Genomic DNA, 19,244 nt, shown 5'->3' with positions numbered 1-19,244 from the left:
TGTGAATGAGAAGTTGTGGGTGGGATTACAGTTTATGGCATCCCTGTGATTTTCTCCCCTCCTAACATTTCATGAGCTGATATTGCAGAACGAATTCCAAAATAACTACAAAAGAATCACAATATAATAAGAATGATTGTAGTATTTCCACGCTGCCTATCTGGCTGGGTTTTCCCAGCCACTCTGGGCAAATTACAGTACATATAAAAGACAGTAAAACATCAGACATTCAAAACCACCCTATACAGGGCTGCCTTCAGCTGTCTTCTAAATGTCAGATAGTTGCCCATTTCCTTGCCCTCTGCCTGCTTCCCTGTAACTTCACTTCTCATGGGGGGGTGAACCAGCAGAAGACCCTCGAAGGAGGACCTCAGCATACAGACTGAGCGATGGGGGTGGAGACGTTCCTTCAGGTCTACATACCCGAGGCTGTTTAGGGCTTTAGGTTGCAGATCTTGCTCCTCCAGAACGATCTCCAAGACTGATATATAGTTAGCAGAGTAGGAAAAAACACTCAGAGGCAGCAAAAAATTAATTCAGCAGAGAAATTTAGTAGTGAAGGTGGGGGGTGAACCAGCAGAAGACACTCGAAGGAGGACCTCAGTGTCCAGACTGAGCGATGGGCGTGGAGACGTTCCTTCAGGTCTACAGAGAGTGAGGCTGTTTAGGGCTTTAGGTTGCAGATTTTGTTCCTCCACAATGATCTCCAGAGCAAGTCCAACATACAATTAGCAGAGTAGGAAAAAACGCTCAGAGACAGCAAAAAATTCCTTCAGCAAATAAATTTGTGACTGAAGGCATAACAGGAATCTATGCCTGAAAAATGCATCCACGGCAATTTAAAGGTCAGCACCAACAATGTGAAATGTGCTCAGAAATGTACTGGGAGTCAGTGACGATCCTTTCGGACTGGTGTTATGTTGTTTCAGCGGCTGCTCCCATTCTGTTGTCTAGCTGCCACATTCTGGATTAGTTGCAGTTTACAAGTCACCTTCAAAGACAGCCCCACGTAGAGCGCATGGCAGTAGTCCAAGCGGGAGATAACCAGAGTATGCACCATTCTGGTGAGACAGTCTGCGGGCATGGAGAGTCTCATCCTGCGTACCAGAAGGAGCTGGCAGACAGCTGCCCTGGACACAGAATTAACCTGCACCTCCATGGACAGCTTTGAGACCAAAATGACCCCCAGGCTGTGCACCTGGTCCTTTTGGGGCAACAGTTATGAACTGGATAAAGAGAGGGCCTGTTAATGAAAAGGGGGGGCAGGGGACCCCCCAAAAAACCATCGATGTTGCAGGAAAGGAAATGAGAATTGGGAGCGAGGACAAAGAGGTTAAGGGGTCGCGGGGGGGGTAGAGGGGAGAAAAGGATCCAGAGAACCCCTCCAGCTCTCCTGGCAGGGCCTGGATCCCTGAGTATGTACTGCGAAGGGGGCTTTCCTTGGCAGGGGTGGACATGGGGCGCCCACCCACGGGGTCCCACGAGGACTCCCTGGCCCCGTTTCCCCCGCGCAGGCATCCCTGGGGCCCTGTGCGCTCCGCGTGGAGAGAGGCAGACCATGAAAGGGTTAACGGGTGAGAGAAATGCCTAGATAGAGACCCCCCTGTCCCTCCCCACCTCGTCTTGCGGGGCCCCTCCGGAAGGAGAGATGGGTCGCGCATGGCGAGGGGTGAGCCGCGCCCAGGGGGCCTCTGGGTGCAGGGGAGACTCCGGGAGAGAGGGAGGGGGCCAAGGGTGCGGGAGCTGGGGGGAGGACAGAGGGGAGCATCCCTGGAGCAAGGAAGCGAAGCACTGGCGGGGGGGGAGGAGGAGACCAGTCTGTAGGGAGACTTCTCCATCGGGCACCCACAAGGAGTCTCCCGAGGGGCCGCCTTGTCTTCTCCCTCGGAAGCGGTTCTTTGTTTCCGCAATCCCACCCAGGAAGCAGCCAGAAAACTTTTCCTCTCTCTCAGGCTTCCATCTTAAAGTGTCTTTTCCACTGCCTGGTTCATTGAGGCTGAGGATAATGTACACCTGTCATCAGAAACAGGGGTGCAGAGTCCATGGAATGTCTCTCAGGATTGATATAGAAGTCAAAAGCATTTCTGTTCCTCTTATTCTTTGTAGGCAGTGTCAGAGTGACTGACAAGCTGAGATACAACCCATCAGAATCCGATGACAGCAACTGGATGAATCTTCCCAGTCAAAGGACCCATTTTCATGATAGACAGTGCCTGTGGCTGGAGGATCTGCATACATGGTGTGCCTATGCAGGCCAAAGACTGCCAGTATTAGCGCAGGTGAGCTGTGTGACCTTCCCAAATTTACAGACTGTATGTGAATGAGAGTTTGTGGGTGGGATTATCGTCTACGACAACCCTGTGATTTTCTCCACCCATAACATTTAGTGATCTGATTTCGCAGTACGAATTCCAAAATAACTGCAAAAAATCACAAGATGATAAGAATGATTGTAGCATTTATACAATGTAGTCCATCTGCATATGTATATGTAGTCCATCTGGTTGGGCTTCCCCAGCCACTCTGGGCAGCTTCCAGTACACATAAAAGACAGTAAAACATCAAACATTAAAAACCTCCCAATACAGGTCTACCTTCTGCTATCTTCTAAATGTCAGATAGTTGTTCATTTCCTTGACCTCTGAAGGGAGGGCGTTCCACAGGGTGGGTGCCACCACCCAAAGGCCCTCTGCCTGGTTCCCTGTACCTTCACTTCTTGCAGGGAGGGAACCAGCAGAAGACCCTCAGAGGAGGACCTCAGTGTTCAGAGTGAAGGATGGGGGTGGAGACGCTCCTTCAGGTCTACAGGGCCGAGGCAGTTTAGGGCTTTAGGTCGCAGATCTTACTCCTCCATAGCGATCTCCAAGACCGACATATAGTTAGCAGAGTAGGAAAAAACACTCAGAGGAAGCAAAAAATTCATTCAGCAGAGAAATTTAGTACTGAAGGCAAAAGCTAGCAAAAACCTAACTTACAGTAAAACCATAACTTGGTATATCAAAGCAGCAGTCATGTAAGAAACAGACAAGCAGAGTAGAGAATTGCAGACTAGGAAGTGGGACCAGGCGCCTTTCAATACTGCGATTTATAAAAAATTCCATGTCAGAGTCACCTTGGGACTGGATACCAAGCCTGGCTCACCCCAGTTTAAACCAGCTTCTTCTGGTTCCCAGAAACAAGGAAGGTTTCAGCATAACCTCATAACAACTGATCCCACCACCTGCTCTCAGAAGAAAGGAAACTCCCTTGTCAGCTAAAATGTTCCAGCTGGAGAAAACACCACTTTGAATCACACAGAGTAAAACCACCAGAACCTTCTTGAACCAATAGACTAGGAATGATGTGTATACATTAGATCAACACTTTTCTTTTCCTGAAAAATGCAGCCATGACACTTAAAGGTCAGCACCAACAGTGTGAATTGTGCTTGGAAACACACTGGAAGCCAGGGAAGATCCTTTAGGACCAATGAAATGTGGTCTTGGCGGCTGCTCCCAGTTACTAGTCCAGGTGCCGCATTCTGGAATAGCTGCAGTTTTTGGGTCACCTTCAAAGGTAGCACCATGTAGAGCGCATGGCAGTGGTCCAAGCAGGAGATAACCAGAGCATGCACCACTTTAGTGAGACAGTGTGCAGGCTGGTAGGGTCTGCCTGCCACCTGTCCCACAGGGACAGTGCTTCCGTCTTGTCAGGATTCAACCTCAATCTGTTAACCACCATCTATCCTCAAACCACCTACAGGCACCAACACAGGGCATTCACTGGTTCATCTTCACTGGTTCCAGTTTAAAAGGGAAGAGCTGGGTATCATCCACATGCGTGTGAACACCAGCCAAAACTCCCCCAGCGGCTTCATATAGATATTAAAAAGCATGGGGAGAGGACAGAGCCCTGAGGCACCCCACAAGTGAGAGCCCAGGGGTCTGAACACTCATACCCCAACACCACTTTCTGGGCATGGCCCAGGAGGAAGGAGGGGAACCACTGCACAGCAGTGCCCCCAGCTCCCCTAGAGGGTTCAGAAGGATAACATGGTCAAAGGTCTCAAAAGCAGAGATCCAGCAGAACCAGGAAAGAGCTTTGCCCTTGGTCTCTAGCCTATTGGAGATCATCAACCAGCGCAACCCGGGTAGTTTCTGTCGTATGATGAGGCCTGAATCCCAAGTGGAAGGATAATGGTGGCAGAAGCTTTCCTGGTCCTGCACCCCCAAAAGCTCCAGGCACAAGACTTTCATTAGCTTTGAAGGGGCCATCGGATACTTGGTGGTCTTTTCTTCAAAAGACAAATATTCTGAATACTTTTTAATTGATGTATGATATAAACAGCACTTCTGTTTTACATATTCCACATTGGAGAGATTTTGATACACAGGTCTGAGTTCATCGCTGCCCCCAAAACTGCTGTGTTAGCAGTACAGCGAGTGTGGACAGTGTGTTTGGGGGTTCAGGGCTGCCTAGACAACAAGAGCCCCTTCTCAGCCTGGCTTATATGGTCCCAGAGAAAGGAGAGCAGTACGTTAGGCACCAGCTTGGCTGCAGGAGTGACTGGAAGGAGGTGTGCAGGACACCATCCAACCCTCTTAGAGACTTTTCTTTTCATGAAGAAAACCAGGCAGCAAAGGTTTAGGACCACAGTTTTCTTTCTCGAGGACCTCGCTTCCCAGGTTGACGAGCCCCATCTGCCCTTCTCTTTTCTCCACAGCAGGGGCAGAATCTGGTTTCTTGACTGTGGGATTCATTGTTGTTCTCCTCCTCTCCATCCACCAGGGCCTGCCTTCACCTGCACCAGAATTCCCCAACCCATCAAGGATTTGAAACCCATCAGCTATCCTCACCTGGTTTAGCTGGCCGGTTGAAACCGTTCCTGGGCTTGTGGCCCCTATTCTATCCTGACAGCTTCTGGAAGCCACAGGTGAGAACTGAGTGCAGGTTGGGGACAATTGATGGATAGATTACCCCATAAGGAGCATGACATGACCCCCACCAAAGGAACTAATGCTCTCCTAGCACCCCAAGACATCGTATAATAATGATATTTGAGACAGAACCGGAATAAATTCGTCTCTAGAAATAACACATCTTCAGGCCATAAATAAATTAATACTACTTATTCAAGGTACTACATATTCCACTAAGTACAGTTTATCTATTTGCCTTGAATATCACCTTTAAAGTGTCATTTTAGGATAGTTCTGTAACAGAAGACGGGCACGAGATCAGACAGCACATTTTTTTAAAAAATCATGCTGCTTTATTAACATTGATTGAGGATTATGAAAGTTGCTAATGAATTACTATCATTTGATGACATTGCAACTTCATTTCCTAAAAATCGGGAACATGGGTAGGAGGTGAAGGAATGTAGGAGACGTTGAAATAGGAGAAGGTGCTAATGGAGATTGATGTGTTCTCTTTCCCTTAGTTCTGGAAACCCAAACAGGATTCCCTTTCATCCCACTCTGAAGAAGGAGATGGAGAAGACAGTCAAAACTCCAGTGAATGGGGCACTTTTCATTTCTTTAGGAATAGGAATGAAAATGTGTGAAATGTGGAATATGCTTCATTGAATGAGCACACATAGTTCACATCAACAACCTCCAACAGGGGAGAAACCATTTAAAGGTATGGAGTGCGGAAAGAGCTTCATTCAGAGTGAACACCTCAATATACATCAATGGACTCACACAGAGGAGAAACCATTTAAATGCCTGGAGTGTGGAAAGAGCTTAAGTACCAGTGGAAACCTTAGAACACATCAACGGATTCACACAGGGGAGAAACCATATAAATGTATGGAGTGTGGAAAGAGCTTCAGTCACAGTGGACACCTCAATATACATCAACGGACTCACACAGGGGAGAAACCATTTAAATGCATGGAGTGCGGAAAGAGCTTTAGTGAGAATGGAAAACTTAAAACACATCAACGGACTCACACAGGGGAGAAACCATTTAAATGTATGGAGTGCGGAAAGATCTTCAGTAAGAATGGAAACCTTAGAACACATCAACGGACTCACACAGGGGAGAAGCCATATAAATGCATGGAGTGCGGAAAGTGCTTCAGTCAGAATGGAGTCCTTAAATTACACCAGCGAATTCACACAGGGGAGAAATCATATAAATGTATGGAATGTGGAAAGAGCTTCAGTCAGAATGGAAACCTTAAAACTCATCAACGGTCTCACACAGGGGAGAAACCATTTAAGTGCGTGAAGTGTGGAAACTGCTTCAGTCAGAATGGAGTCCTTAAATTACATCAGCGGACTCACACAGGAGAGAAACCATTTAAATGTATGGAGTGTGGAAAGAGCTTTAGTGATAATGGAACCCTTAAAAAACATCAACGGACTCACACAGGGGAGAAACCATTTAAATGCATGGAGTGCGGAATGAGCTTTGGTGATAATGGAACCCTTAAAAAACATCAACAGACTCACACAGGGGAGAAACCCTTTAAATGCATGGAGTGTGGAAAGAGCTTCAGTCAGAGTGGACACCTCAATATACATCAACGGACTCACACAGGGGAGAAACCATTTAAATGCCTGGAGTGCGGAAAGTGCTTCGGTCAGAGTGCACGCCTCAATATACACCAGCGGACTCACAAAGGGGAGAAGCCATTTAAGTGCCTGGAGTGCGGAAAGAGCTTTAGTGATAATGGAACCCTTAGAACACATCAGCGGACTCATGCAGGAGAGAAACCCTTTAAATGCATGGAGTGTGGAAAGAGCTTCAGTCAGAGTGGACACCTCAATATACATCAACGGACTCACACAGGGGAGAAACCATTTAAATGTATGCAGTGCGGAAAGAGCTTTAGTGATAATGGCAAACTTAGAACACATCACCGGACTCACACAGGGGAGAAACCATTTAAATGCCTGGAGTGCGGAAAGTGCTTCAGTGAGAATGGAGACCTTAGAAAACATCAACGGATTCACACGGGGGAGAAACCATTTAAATGCATGGAGTGCGGAAAGTGCTTCAGTCAGAGTGCACACTTCAATATACATCAACGGACTCACACAGGGGAGAAATCATTTAAATGCCTGGAGTGCGGAAAGAGCTTCAGTCAGAATGGAAATCTTAGAAAACATCAGCAGACACACAGGGGAGAAACTGTTTAAATGTATGGACTGTGAAAAGGCGAAAAATTAATACGATCTGAAGAGAAACCGAAAGATTTATACAATCTGAAGAGAAATGACTGGCAGAATCTGAGACCAGGGAGAAGAGTCGGTGGAAGAAGATTGGAAGAAATTTAAAGACTATTTACAGAAATATTGCAAAATTAATGAGTGTTAAAATGATGTTGGATTGAAATATAGGGGTTTTTAGTTATAATGCTATAAAGGAATTTGAAAAATGGATTAATAGGTAAAAAAATTATGTGATATTATTTTAAGATTATAGATTACAGATTAAGTTAAATAAAGAGGGAAAGGATTTGCTGAACTAATAAAATGAATTGGAATACAAAAAAGGGAGGCGTGAGGAGGTCCGGGAAATAAGTAAAAGAAAGTTAAGTAATGGAAAGAATGGATTGTTTTTAAACATTTTTATTTTGTATTTTCTTTTTTCTGTTTTCATTTTGTATAAATTGGAAAATTTTAATAAATATCTCTTAATAAATGAATGAATGAATGAATGAATGGACTGTGGAAGGAGCTCCAGTCAGAGTGGAACCCTTGATTTATGCGAACAAACTCACACAAAGCACAAATCTTATAAATATCAGGAAAGTAGATAGAGGTTCAGTCTTGGTGGAAATTCTAAATCAACCGATTCACGGACAGGAAGTACCTTTGGAGTTGAAACCCTACAAACCATCAACAGACTCAAAGAGGAGAAGCAGTTTAAATGAAAAGATTGCAAAAAGTGCTTTCTTTACAATGGAGTGTATAAGGAAAATCCAGAGACTCTCTGATGGAGTACTGTGTCCAGTTCTGGGCACCACAGTTCAAGAAGGACACTGACAAACTGGAACGTGTCCAGAGGAGGGCAACCAAAATGATCAAAGGCCTGGAAACAATGCCTTATGACGAACGGCTAAGGGAGCTGGGCATGTTTAGCCTAGAGAAGAGGAGGTTAAGGAGTGATATGATAGCCATGTTCAAATATATAAAAGGATGTCACATAGAGGATGGAGAAAGGTTGTTTTCTGCTGCTCCAGAGAAGCGGACACGGAGCAATGGATCCAAACTACAAGAAAGAAGATTCCACCTAAACATTAGGAAGAACTTCCTGACAGTAAGAGCTGTTCGACAGTGGAATTTGCTGCCAAGGAGTGTGGTGGAGTCTCCTTTTTTGTAGGTCTTTAAGCAGAGGCTTGACAACCATATGTCCGGAGTGCTCTGATGGTGTTTCCTGCTTGGCAGGGGGTTGGACTCGAAGGCCCTTGTGGTCTCTTCCAACTATGATTCTATGTAAGAACCCATTTTGATGTATGGAGTGTTGGAGGTCTTCCTCTCAGAGTCCACTCTTTTCTTCACAGAAATGAACTCAGGAGGAAATCTGTCTTTAACACATGTTGTGTATGTGAAGTTCTGGTTTTTTATGTGTAAAACTCTATCGTAATAAAATATTGAAGGCAATGTCAAACAATGTGATTATGATCTAAGATGTAAAGTACCTTTTGATAGAGAAGAGGTGAGGGTTTATCTGGATTGCTCGTGGTCAGTGAGGATTGTGGCTGGGCGATATATTGTCATACTGGTTTCTAGACCACATCATGATAACCTTTCAAAAACAATTGATATGGCAACACACCAAGAATCACAGTGTGTGTTTCCAGGATGCTCATTTGCCTGGAAGCTGCTGGCAGAAGCCCTGAATATGCTGAGTTGCTGACTTCCCTCCCAGACGACAGGAAACAAAAGACACACCTCCATTGCTCTGCGTCCTTCCAGCCTCCTTCCTCCCTTGCTCCCTTCTGCCGGTTTGTGTGCCTGACTTAGATATCCTGTGTGCTGTATTTGTTTACTGCTGAAACTGCTGTACTCAAGCATGAAAAATTGGTGCATCTGTGTGTGACTGGTTTTTGCACCAAACTCTCTCACCCCCACCACCGTGTGATCTCCAAACACTGCTTCTTCACTAGAACCTCTCCCTGTCTCCTACACATTCAGAAGAAAACTTAAAATACTGTAATTTAATGGGAGATTTCCCCTCAAGCCTTATTGCAAGAGAGGGAAGGAGGGGCTGCAGGTATCAGGGAAGTCTCCTGATGGGTCTCATGTTCACTCATGAACCCCATGGGGCAACCCCAGATCTACTGCTTATTCAGGGTTTTGGGGAAAATAGTACTTTTCCATAGTCCCAGAAGTTATTATTCTTCCTGCCAGAGGACCAGTGTGCATATTATTATCGTACTTATTTTACTGCTGTTGCTGTCATGGACTGGCTGGGTGAAAAGGGGGGGGGGAGGCAAGAGCTGGGGAACCCCCAAGGGAAGAAGGCTCGGATCCCGGGTCTTGTATGCCCCCTAAGTCTATCAAAACTCCTAGGTCTGTTCAATAAAAGGCTAATTTGGTGTTATTGGGGGGGGGACCCAGGTGCGAGGCTGCTCAGCCACCCAGCTCATCAGGCAGAGCCCGTGGGTCCCTGCGGAATAAAGGAAGGAGTCCGGCCACCAACCGGAGCAAATAGCTGTAGATCAAAGTTTATTGCGCAACAGGTCCAAAGAGGAATTGAACCCCGAGGATGGGGTGACAAGGACTTTTCAAAGTTTCTATCTTATCCCAGCATGCAGTTCGTGGAGCATCATCACTACAACATCGCTACATCAGGAGGTGAAAAAACCTATCTGAGGATGTAGAAATTCCAGCGCACTTTAGTTCTGGGCTGCTTCACTCCTTGCATGAATTTTACCTGGGTGTCGGGGCTGTGTGTGCAAAAGCCAAAGCCCCATTTCCCCCCGTAACACAGGAGTCACAGAGTCCAAGCCACTGCTCAATGTGCACCAGTACCTGAAACACGGAAGGATCTAATCTCGTGGCGTGGGGTGGGGGAGGGCGGGATTTTGCAATGTAAACATTTTGGGGTGCGAGACCCCACTTTGCGAGTGGATTGCCGGGATCAGCCCCTCCCCCGCTCTCTTGATCCCCAGAAGAAAGGAGGGGAAAAACCTTCCTCTCCCCACCCCCATTCCTCCCCTCCCCTCCCGGCACATCCTTCTCTCACCCCGCCCCCACAACCCCAAATCCCGCCCCCATACGTTGCACCTCCTCCTCCTCCTCCTCTTCCTCTTCCTCGCCATCCGACTTCTGTTCCGGGAGGGGGAGGGGGAAAGAGCCCCCTCCCAGATTGCCTGCTTCTCCCGCAAGTGGAGCTTCTGCGCCGGATTCGGGCTCTGCGCCGCAGCTCTAGGGGCGCGCGCTTTCGGAAAGGGGAGGAGGGGCGGCAGGTAAATCCCCCCCACCCAAGTGGATGTTGCAGGAAAGGAAAGGAGAATCGGGAGCGAGGACAAAGAGGTAAAGGGTTCGCGGGGGGAGGCGAGAGAAGGATCCAGAGACTCCCTCCAGCTCCCCAAAGCGCCTGTTGTGGATCTGGATCCCTGCACGCGTGCTGCGAAGGGGGTTTTCCTTGGACCCTTAGGAAGCCCACCCAGGGGATCCCAACGAAGCCCCCTCGCCCCATTTCCCCGCGCAGACATCCCTGGGGCGCTGTGGGTTCCGCGCGGAAAGAGGTGGGCCATGAAAGGGTTAACGGGCGTGAGGGACGCTTGGATAGAGACCCCCCTGTCCCTCCCTTGCTCGTCTTGGGGGGCCCCTCCGGACGGAGAGATGGGGGCGCAGGGCGTGGGGTGAGCCGCGCCAAGGGGGGCCTCTGGGTTCAGGGGAGACTCTGGGACAGAGGGAGGGGGTCGAGGAAGTGGGGAGGGGGAGCATCCCTGGGGCAGGGAAGGGCAGCAATGGTGGGGGGGGGGAGAGAGAGAGTCAGGAAGACCAGTCTTTGGGGACACGTCTCCATCATGGTGCCTGCGGGGATTTTCTCGAGGGGCCGCCTTGGATTCTCCCTCCCACCCAGGAATCGGCCACCCCTTCAAAGCTACCAGTGGGATCCCTGGAAAGTGGGGGGTCGTGTCCCCCCACCCTTTCCTTCCTGCAACTTCTATCCTACTCCCCCCCCCATAAGCCCCTGCCCTGTCCAGACTGTTGCACGAATTCATGTATAAGTTGGGGGGGGGTTGCCCCTCCAGCAGATATCATGCACATGCAGCCCACTACCAAAATCAGCACCATCACTTTTGTGATGTCGCCGGAAACCCCCCCCCCATCTCACTGACACGTGTTACACAAGCACCACACTCACACATGCACACATCTCCCCTTCCTGACCCTGGAGATGTCCCTTTTAGAGGGCCATCCCTTAAAGCCTTCCGTAAATAAGGAAGCGCTAGCTTGACAGCTTCCCGCTATAGCGCTCCGCATAGCCCTATTTTTATTGTGAGTAGACCGGCCGTCCGAACTCTGCTGTCAATCGGCGCCCGCCTCAGCCAATCAGCATTATCGAACAGCGCCCCTTGCGGCGGCCACGCAGGTACTGCAGGCTACTGCCGCTCTCTCCCCTTACCTTTGACAGCTCTCAATACAAAGTTTCCGAGTTCAATTGACCGTGACTGATCAAAATGTAGCAAGCCGCTTCCTGAAGGCGAAAGTGCTTTGAACTTCAAAGACAATATTCTTTATAAATTCACTAAAAATCAGCCGTACTTCGGATTTTCACCGGACCACTTTTATTCTGCTGCATATTGCAAGGACTATCAAAGGGGGGTGGCCTGATATCAAGTGGCCATAATCCCTTCACCGAGCAGTCACGTACTCTGTGTTCCTTCCTAGTAGACGTGACAACCTTGATAGCCATCGGTGATGGACGGAAGGCTATCAAGGATACAATGAACTGCATATCTTAGTGTATTCCGCGCGGACTCTCACAAAGGACTGTGACCAGATTCCCCTCAGGGGGCAGGAAACTTCGCCCTTTCCCTTTGTTCTTAAATATGACTCATGTGGGGAGGGGAAAGGAGGCTCCGGCCAGGTGTTAGGACACTCGGATTACCTGTGCAGCTCCTCCTCAACTCCTCCTATTTTTAATATAATCATGATGTAAATATGATGTAATTCTGAGGGTGTAGCTTAGGGGATTAGTAACTAATAAAAGTTAGGGTCTCCCTTTGTTTGGGGCTTCCATCTTGCTTCACCTTGTGGGCGGTGGGAGTCCTGTCGCGACAGTCTTTTCCTAATAAAGACCGAGCCTACTGGCTGCTGTTTTGCTCTGACTTGCTCTGGCTGGTGTCTTTGTTTTGTCCAAGAGAGCCCTCGGATTTTTCCGGTAACAGTGACTTGTCCCCACAAAGCACTTCCATCACAGTTTATTCCTATTTATTCAAAGGGCCTCTCCTGCACGATACCAAATATAAGAATTCACTGATAAATGTCTCTATGTACTGGCTCGCTGGGGAAACTTCAGAAATTCCTATAGACATGTGAGCTCAGCTACTCAACAGCCCCTCTGCCTGAGGGATAATCCCTGGCATCCTGATACCTGAGTGCCAGACAGGTAGCCATTCCAGAAATAACCAACCCAGATGAAGACAAAAGGGTGGGATTAACTTGGCTGGGAAACAGGTCAGGGAGGACAATGGGTGGCCAGCCGGGGGTGGGGCAAAGGCCAAAGAAAAGAGGCCGACCCCTTTGTCCAAGCCCCTTTTGGTTTTCTTCCTTACAGGATCAGGATCCTCAGGAGCGTGTCCTGGCGGCCGGATTAAGGTAACCTCTGGCCTGATTGGAAGGGGCATGGTTCCTCCGCCAGGCTAGGCTGTATTTTTTTGGCTTTTCTTTCTGGGCGGGGGGCCAGCTAGTCCGCGGGGGTGGCCTTCTTGTTTTTTTGTAGTGGTGGGGCGGGGAGGCATGGCTCCCTTGCCACCGCCATCCACCGCCCTCCAATTGTAGGCCAAAAGGGCGGCCGTTTCCTTTCTTGTTGGGGGGGGGCATAAGTCAGGCCACATGGCGGTCGTATTTTTTTGCACCCCCCCCCTTCTGCTCTGACTACTGAGCACTTCTGCCCCTAGCAGTGAAATGTAAATGTCTCAATCGGTGTTTGGTGGAGGGCAAGGGGAGCCATGGGGCAGGGTCCAGGATGCTCAGATTACTGCCACCAGACCTCCCCTTCCATGATGTAACCATGATGTAGTTTGGGGGGGTGTAACATTGGGATTAGCAGTGAAATAAATAAATTAAGGTCTTATGTATATAATGAAGGTTCATAAATGTAGCAGGCAAACATGTACATAGGTATATAGGCCCCATATCTGAACCTGCACAGGAGAGCAGCCATGGAGCCATTCTGACTCCCAGGCTGACCAGGTGTTTTCTCTGCAAGGTCAAATGGAGCAGCCTGCCCATTGCCTCTTCCTTCACAAATCCTGTCTTAAGGGTTTGAATAGGGTGTGAGCCTGTGACCTGGCTCAGGAACTAAGTACTTATCATTACAAAAGACTGGCCAGGCTCCCCAGGGTATCAATCCAGTAAGCATTAACAGGTAACTTGCCAGACAGGAGGTAAACAACCCCCTCAGATTTCTGCTTTAGCCCGCCCTTTCTGTCATGTAGGTATGATGTTTCTGGGGGTGGTCTTGGACTCCAAGGTGGGCAATTTCAAATGTCTATATAAGGGCAGACACACCTTGGTTCGGGGTCCTTCTCCTCTCCTGCGTGTGAGGGGAGACCCTGTTGCAACAGTTCAGTAAAGATCAGGCTTACAAGCTGCTTTGCTTCTCATTATTCTCTGGTTGGCCTCTGTTTTTTCCTCTGACCGATGGAGAACCTACAAAGGACTCTATGAGGGCTCTTGTGTCCCCCATAAGGGAATAATGGCAGATTTTCGTTTATTGCAGCAGCTAATAAAAGTTTGGGTTCTCTTTTGTTTGGGGCTTCCATCTTGTTCCACCTTGTGGCAGGTGGGAGTCCTGTCACGACCGTCTTCAATAAAGACCAAGCCTACTGGCTGCTGTTCTGCTCTGGTATTCCTGGCTGCTGTCCTTGTTTTTTGTCCAGGGGGTCCTCAGATTTCTCCTTTAACAAGACACAACTTCTTTCCTGCAAGCTCCACCCAATTCCCATCCCATAAGCCCCTGACCTGTCCAAATAACAACAACAACAACAACAACAACAATAATAATTTATATCCCGCCCTCCCCAGCCGAAGCTGGGCTCAGAGTGGCTTACAACAATAAAAGTATCACAGTTTACATAAAATCACAAGCAATTAATTAAAATGCATTGTAAAATCAATTCGTTCTAATATCAATTCAAAATCAAATTAATGGCAGATACAGCGGTTTCTGCCAAGTCCAACCATTGGTCCCCCTGGAGAGGAGAGGAAAGAGGAAGAGAGGAGGGGACAGGCCTTCTCAGAAGCGGCTCTTTGTTTCCGCAATCCCACCCAGGAAGCAGCCAGAAACCTTTTCCTCTCTCTCAGGCTTCCATCATTATTGTCTTTTCCACTGCCTGGTTCATTGAGGATGAGGATAATTTACACCTGTCATCAGAAACAGGGGTCCAGAGTCCATGAACGGCTCTCAGGCTTGATATAGAAGTTGCACCTCAAAAGCATTTCTGTTCCTCTTATTCTTTGTAGGCAATGTCAGAGTGACTGACAAGCTGAGATACAACCCATCAGCACCCAATGATAGCCATTGCATGAATTTTCCCAGTCAAAGGACCCATTTTCATGATAGACTGTGGCTGGAGTCTCTACATACAGGGTGTGTCTATACAGGCCAAAGACTGCCAGTATTAGCACAGGTGAGGTGTCTGACCACACACACCCCAGCTCCCCTAGAGGGTCCAGAAAGATACCATGGTCAAAGGTCTCCAAAGCCGCTGAGAGATCCAGCAGAACCAGGAAACAGCTTTTCCTCTCAGCCTCTAGACCATCAGAGATCATCAGTCACAGCAACCAGGGTAGTTTCAGTTCCATGATGAGGCCTGAATCCCAATTGGAAGGATAATGATGGAAGAAGCTTTCCTGGTCCTGCACCCCCAAAAGCTCCAGGCACAAGACTTTCATTAGGTTTGAAGGGGCCATACGATACTTGGTGGTCTCTTCTTCAAAAGACAAATAATCTGAATACTTTTAAATTGATGTATGATATAAACAGCACTTCTGTTTTCCTTGTTCCACATTGGAGAGACTTTGATACACAGGTCTGAGTTCATCGCTCCCCCTGAAACTGCTGTGTTAGCAGCACTGGCTGGACAGTGTGTTTGGGGGTTTAGGGCTGCCTAGACAAGACCCCCTTCTCAGCCTGGCTTATATGGTCCCAAGGAAAGCAGAGCAGTACGTTAGGCATCAGCTTGGCTGCAGTAGTGGCTGGAAGGAGGTGTGCAGGGCACCATCCAACCGCCTTAGAGAGTCCACTCTGGATTTGTGTAGGTTTTTCTCCGCAGCTTTTTCTTCTCCTAAAGCTAGCTCAAGAGGAAGTGAGGGAGTGTACCAAAGTATTACGACCAGAGTTTTCCTTCTCGAAGGGTCCTCTTCCCTGGTTGATCAGCCCCATTTGCCCTCACTTTCCTCTGCAGAATGGGCAGAATCTGCCTTCTTGACTGTTGTTCTCATCCTCTCCATCCACCAGGGCCTGCCTTCACCTGCAACAGAATTCCCTAATACACCAAGGATTTGAGACCCATCATCTATCCTCACCTGCTTTAGCCTGCCGGTTGAAGCTGTTCCTGGGATTGTGGTCCCTATTCCGTCCTGACAGTTTCTGGAAGCCACAGGTGAGAGCTGAGTGCAGGGTGGGGACCAATGGTGGGTAGATTACCCCAGAAGGTGGACAACATGTCCCCCACCAAAGGTACTAACGCTCCCCTAACACCCCATGAGATTGTATGATTATGATCTTTAAGACAGAACAGGAATAAATTCATGTCCCCAGAAATAACACAACTTCAGGCCATTAGTGAATCAATACTACATTTTCAAGGTACTACACTTTCCACCAAGTAGAGTTTATCTATTTGCCTTGAATATCCTGCTTTTCAGTGTCATTTTAGGATAGTCCTGCGTCAGAAGATGGGCACAAGATGAGACAGCACATCATTTTTTAAAAAAATCAAGCTGCTTTATGAACATTGATTGAGGATTATGTAAGTTGCTGATGAATTACTATCATTACTATCATTTGATGACATTGCAACTTCATTTCCTAAAAATTGGGAACATGGGTAGGAGGTGAGGGAATGTAGGAGACGTTGAAATAGGAGAAGGTGCTAATGGAGCTTGATGTATTCTCTTTCCCTTAGTTCTCTTCCTTGAAACCCAAACAGGATTTCCGTTCCTCCCACTCTGAAGAAGGAGATGGAGAAGACAGTCAGAACTCCAGGGGATGGATCACCTTTGGTTTCATTAGGAATAGAAATTAAAATGTGTGAAATGTGGAATATGCGTCATTGAATGAGCACACATAGTTCACATCAACGACCTCCAACAGGGGAGAAACCACTTAAAGTTATGGAGTGTGGGAAAAGTTTCAGTCGGAGTGCACACCTAAATATGCCTCAATGGACACACACAGGAGAGAAACCATATAAATGTATGGAGTGTGGAAAGAGCTTCAGTAAGAGTGGACACCTCAATATGCATCAACGGACTCACACAGGGGAGAAACCTTTTAAATGTATGGAGTGTGGAAAAAGCTTCAGTCGGAATGGAGACCTTAAATTACACCAGCGGATTCACACAGGAGAGAAACCATATAAATGTATGGAGTGTGGAAAGAGATTCAGTAATTGTGGACACCTCAATATGCATCAACGGACTCACAGAGGGGAGAAACCATTTAAATGTATCGAGTGCGGAAAGAGCTTCAGTCGGAATGGAGACCTTAAATTACACCAGTGGATTCACACAGGGGAGAAACCATTTAAATGCATGGAGTGCGGAAAGTGCTTCAGTGGTAATGGAATCCTTAAAAAACATCAACGGACTCACACAGGGGAGAAACCATATGAATGTATGGAGTGTGGAAAAAGCTTCAGTTTCAATGCAACCCTCCGAAGACATCAACGGACTCACACGGGCGAAAAACCATATAAATGTATGGAGTGTGGGAAGAGATATAGTGATAGTGGACAACTTAGAACACATCAACGGATTCACACAGGGGAGAAACCATTTAAATGCATGGATTGCAAAAAAAGCTTTAGTGATAATGGATCCCTTAGGAAACATCAACGAACTCACACAGGGGAGAAACCATATAAATGTATGGAGTGCGGGAAGAGTTTTAGTCATAGAGGATCCCTTAAAAAACATCAACGGACTCACACAGGGGAGAAACCATATAAATGCATGGAGTGCGGAAAGAGCTTTAGTGATAGTGGAAATCTTAGAAGACATCAACAGATACACAGGAGAGAAAACATTTAAATGCATGGAGTGTGGAAAGAGCTTTAGTGATGATGGATCCCTTAGAACACGTCAACCGACTCACAGGAGAGAAACCATATAAATGTATGGATTGTGGAAAGAGCTTCAGTCAGAGTGGACACCTCATTGTACATCAACAGACTCACACAGGTGAAAAACCATATAAATGTATGGAGTGTGGAAAGATCTTCGATCGGAGTGGAAATCTTAGAAAACATCAGCAGACTTACATTGGAGAAACCATTTAACTGTATGGCGTGTGGAAAGAGCTGCAGGCAGAGTGGAATCCTTTATTTTCATCAACAAACTCACACAAGAGACAAACCATATAAATGTCAGCAAAGGCAATAAGAGTTTCAGTCCTAGTGGAACATCAACAGACATGCACAGTAAGAACTTTAATAGTTGCCACCCTACAAACCAACAACAATCTTAAAGAGGAGAAGCAGTTTAAATGGAAGGGTTACAGAAAGTGCTTTAGTTATAATGGAGTGTTTAGGAAACATCTAGGGAGTCTCACAAGGGAGAACCCATTTAGATGTATGGAGCGCGGGACATGTTCCACTCAGAGGAAATCTGTCTTCCTGCTTCAGGGCCAGCTGAGTCTGTTTCTCTTGTCATTCTCTCCAACTAGGTAACTCCTGTCTAATCTGCTCTGTGTCTATGTCTCTCCCTGCTTCTGAGACCACTGGAAACGAGGGGGGCCGTTTCTCCCCCTCCAGCTCCTCTTCTGAGGAAAGCTAACCTGCTTGAGAATTGATTCCCCCATATTTGGATTCAGACCATTCCCTGACAAAACACATTGCTCTGTGTCGTTCCAGCCTCTTTCCTCCCTTGCTCCCTTCTGCCGGTTTGTGTGCCTGACTTAGATATCCTGTGTGCTGTATTTTTTTACTGCTGAAACTGGGTTTGCTCTCAGGAGCTAAGTTTTGTGCATCACTGGGGACCCAGTGAGAACTGTATGCTTTGAAAGCTCAGTAAACTATTACTGAAGAAGTAGAAGCCCTGCTGCCTCTGTGTGTTTTTTGACATCAGTGTGGGACTTGCTCTACATCTGGCCCCTACCCTGCTGATAATTAGCTCATGCCCTGGAGTTGGTGTACTCAAGCATGCAAAATGGGTGCATATGTGTGTGACTGGTTTTTGCACCAAACTTTCTCACCCCCACCACGTGTGATCTCCAAACTCTGTTTCTTCACCAGAACTTCATCCCTTCCTCCTACGCGTTCTGAAGAAAACTTAAAATACTGTAATTTAATGGGAGATTTCCCCCAAGCCTTATTGCAAGAGGGGGAAAGGATGGGTTGCAGGTACCAGGGAAGTCTCCTGATGGGTCCCATCTTCACTCAAGAACCCCATGGTGCAACCCCAGATCTACTGCTTATTCTGGGGTTTGGGGAAGATAGTACTTTTCCATAGTCCCAGAAGTTATTATTCTTCCTGCCAGAGGACCAGTGTGCATATTATTATCGTACTGAATTTACTGTTGTTGCTGCTGTTGCTGTCATGGGCTGGCTGGGTAAAGGGGGGGGAGGCACCAGCTGGGGAACCCCCAAGGGAAGAAGGCTCGGAGTCCGGGTGTTGTATGCCCCCAAAGGCTATGAAAACTCCTAGGTCTGGCCAATAAAGGGCTAATTTGGTGTTACGGGGGAGGGGGGACCCAGGTGTGAGGCTCCTCAGCCACCCAGCTTGTTGGGCAGAGCCCGTGGGTCCCTGCGGAATAAAGGAAGGAGTCCAGCCACCAACCAGAGCAAATAGCTGTAGACCAAAGTTTATTACGCAACAGGTCCAACGGGGAATTGTACCCTG

The 19,244-nt window shown here is 47.5% G+C and overlaps 3 protein-coding genes across 3 annotated transcripts in view; all 3 read left to right on the top strand.

Moving 5' to 3' along the window:
• LOC309541245 (uncharacterized protein) overlaps positions 1–19,244 on the top strand; it is a 328,128-nt gene that overhangs the window by 223,691 nt on the left and 85,193 nt on the right. Inside the window, exons 5-6 of the mRNA XM_082238868.1 lie at positions 4,768–4,912; positions 12,733–12,773. The gene's annotated coding sequence lies outside the window, so the exon portion shown is untranslated. The remainder of the gene's footprint in view (positions 1–4,767; positions 4,913–12,732; positions 12,774–19,244) is intronic.
• Positions 7–17,435, top strand: LOC309542340 (uncharacterized protein; the record flags this gene model as incomplete). The annotated part of the gene is made up of 4 exons (XM_082241071.1): positions 7–445; positions 677–1,332; positions 15,640–15,784; positions 16,310–17,435. Exon 4 carries the CDS (start codon positions 16,461–16,463, stop codon positions 17,433–17,435), a length of 975 nt encoding a protein of 324 aa, XP_082097197.1. The 5' UTR covers positions 7–445; positions 677–1,332; positions 15,640–15,784; positions 16,310–16,460.
• Positions 10,182–19,244, top strand: part of LOC309542339 (uncharacterized protein) — a gene marked incomplete at its 3' end in the record, with an annotated part of 34,803 nt that continues 25,740 nt past the window's right edge. Inside the window, exon 1 of the mRNA XM_082241070.1 lies at positions 10,182–10,475. The remainder of the gene's footprint in view (positions 10,476–19,244) is intronic.

This window comes from Podarcis vaucheri, assembly GCF_965113315.1.
Source record: "Podarcis vaucheri genome assembly, chromosome: 10".
NCBI lineage: Eukaryota > Metazoa > Chordata > Lepidosauria > Squamata > Lacertidae > Podarcis > Podarcis vaucheri.
Note: the sequence above shows the minus strand (reverse complement) of the source record. Positions and strands in the feature narration are given on the sequence as shown.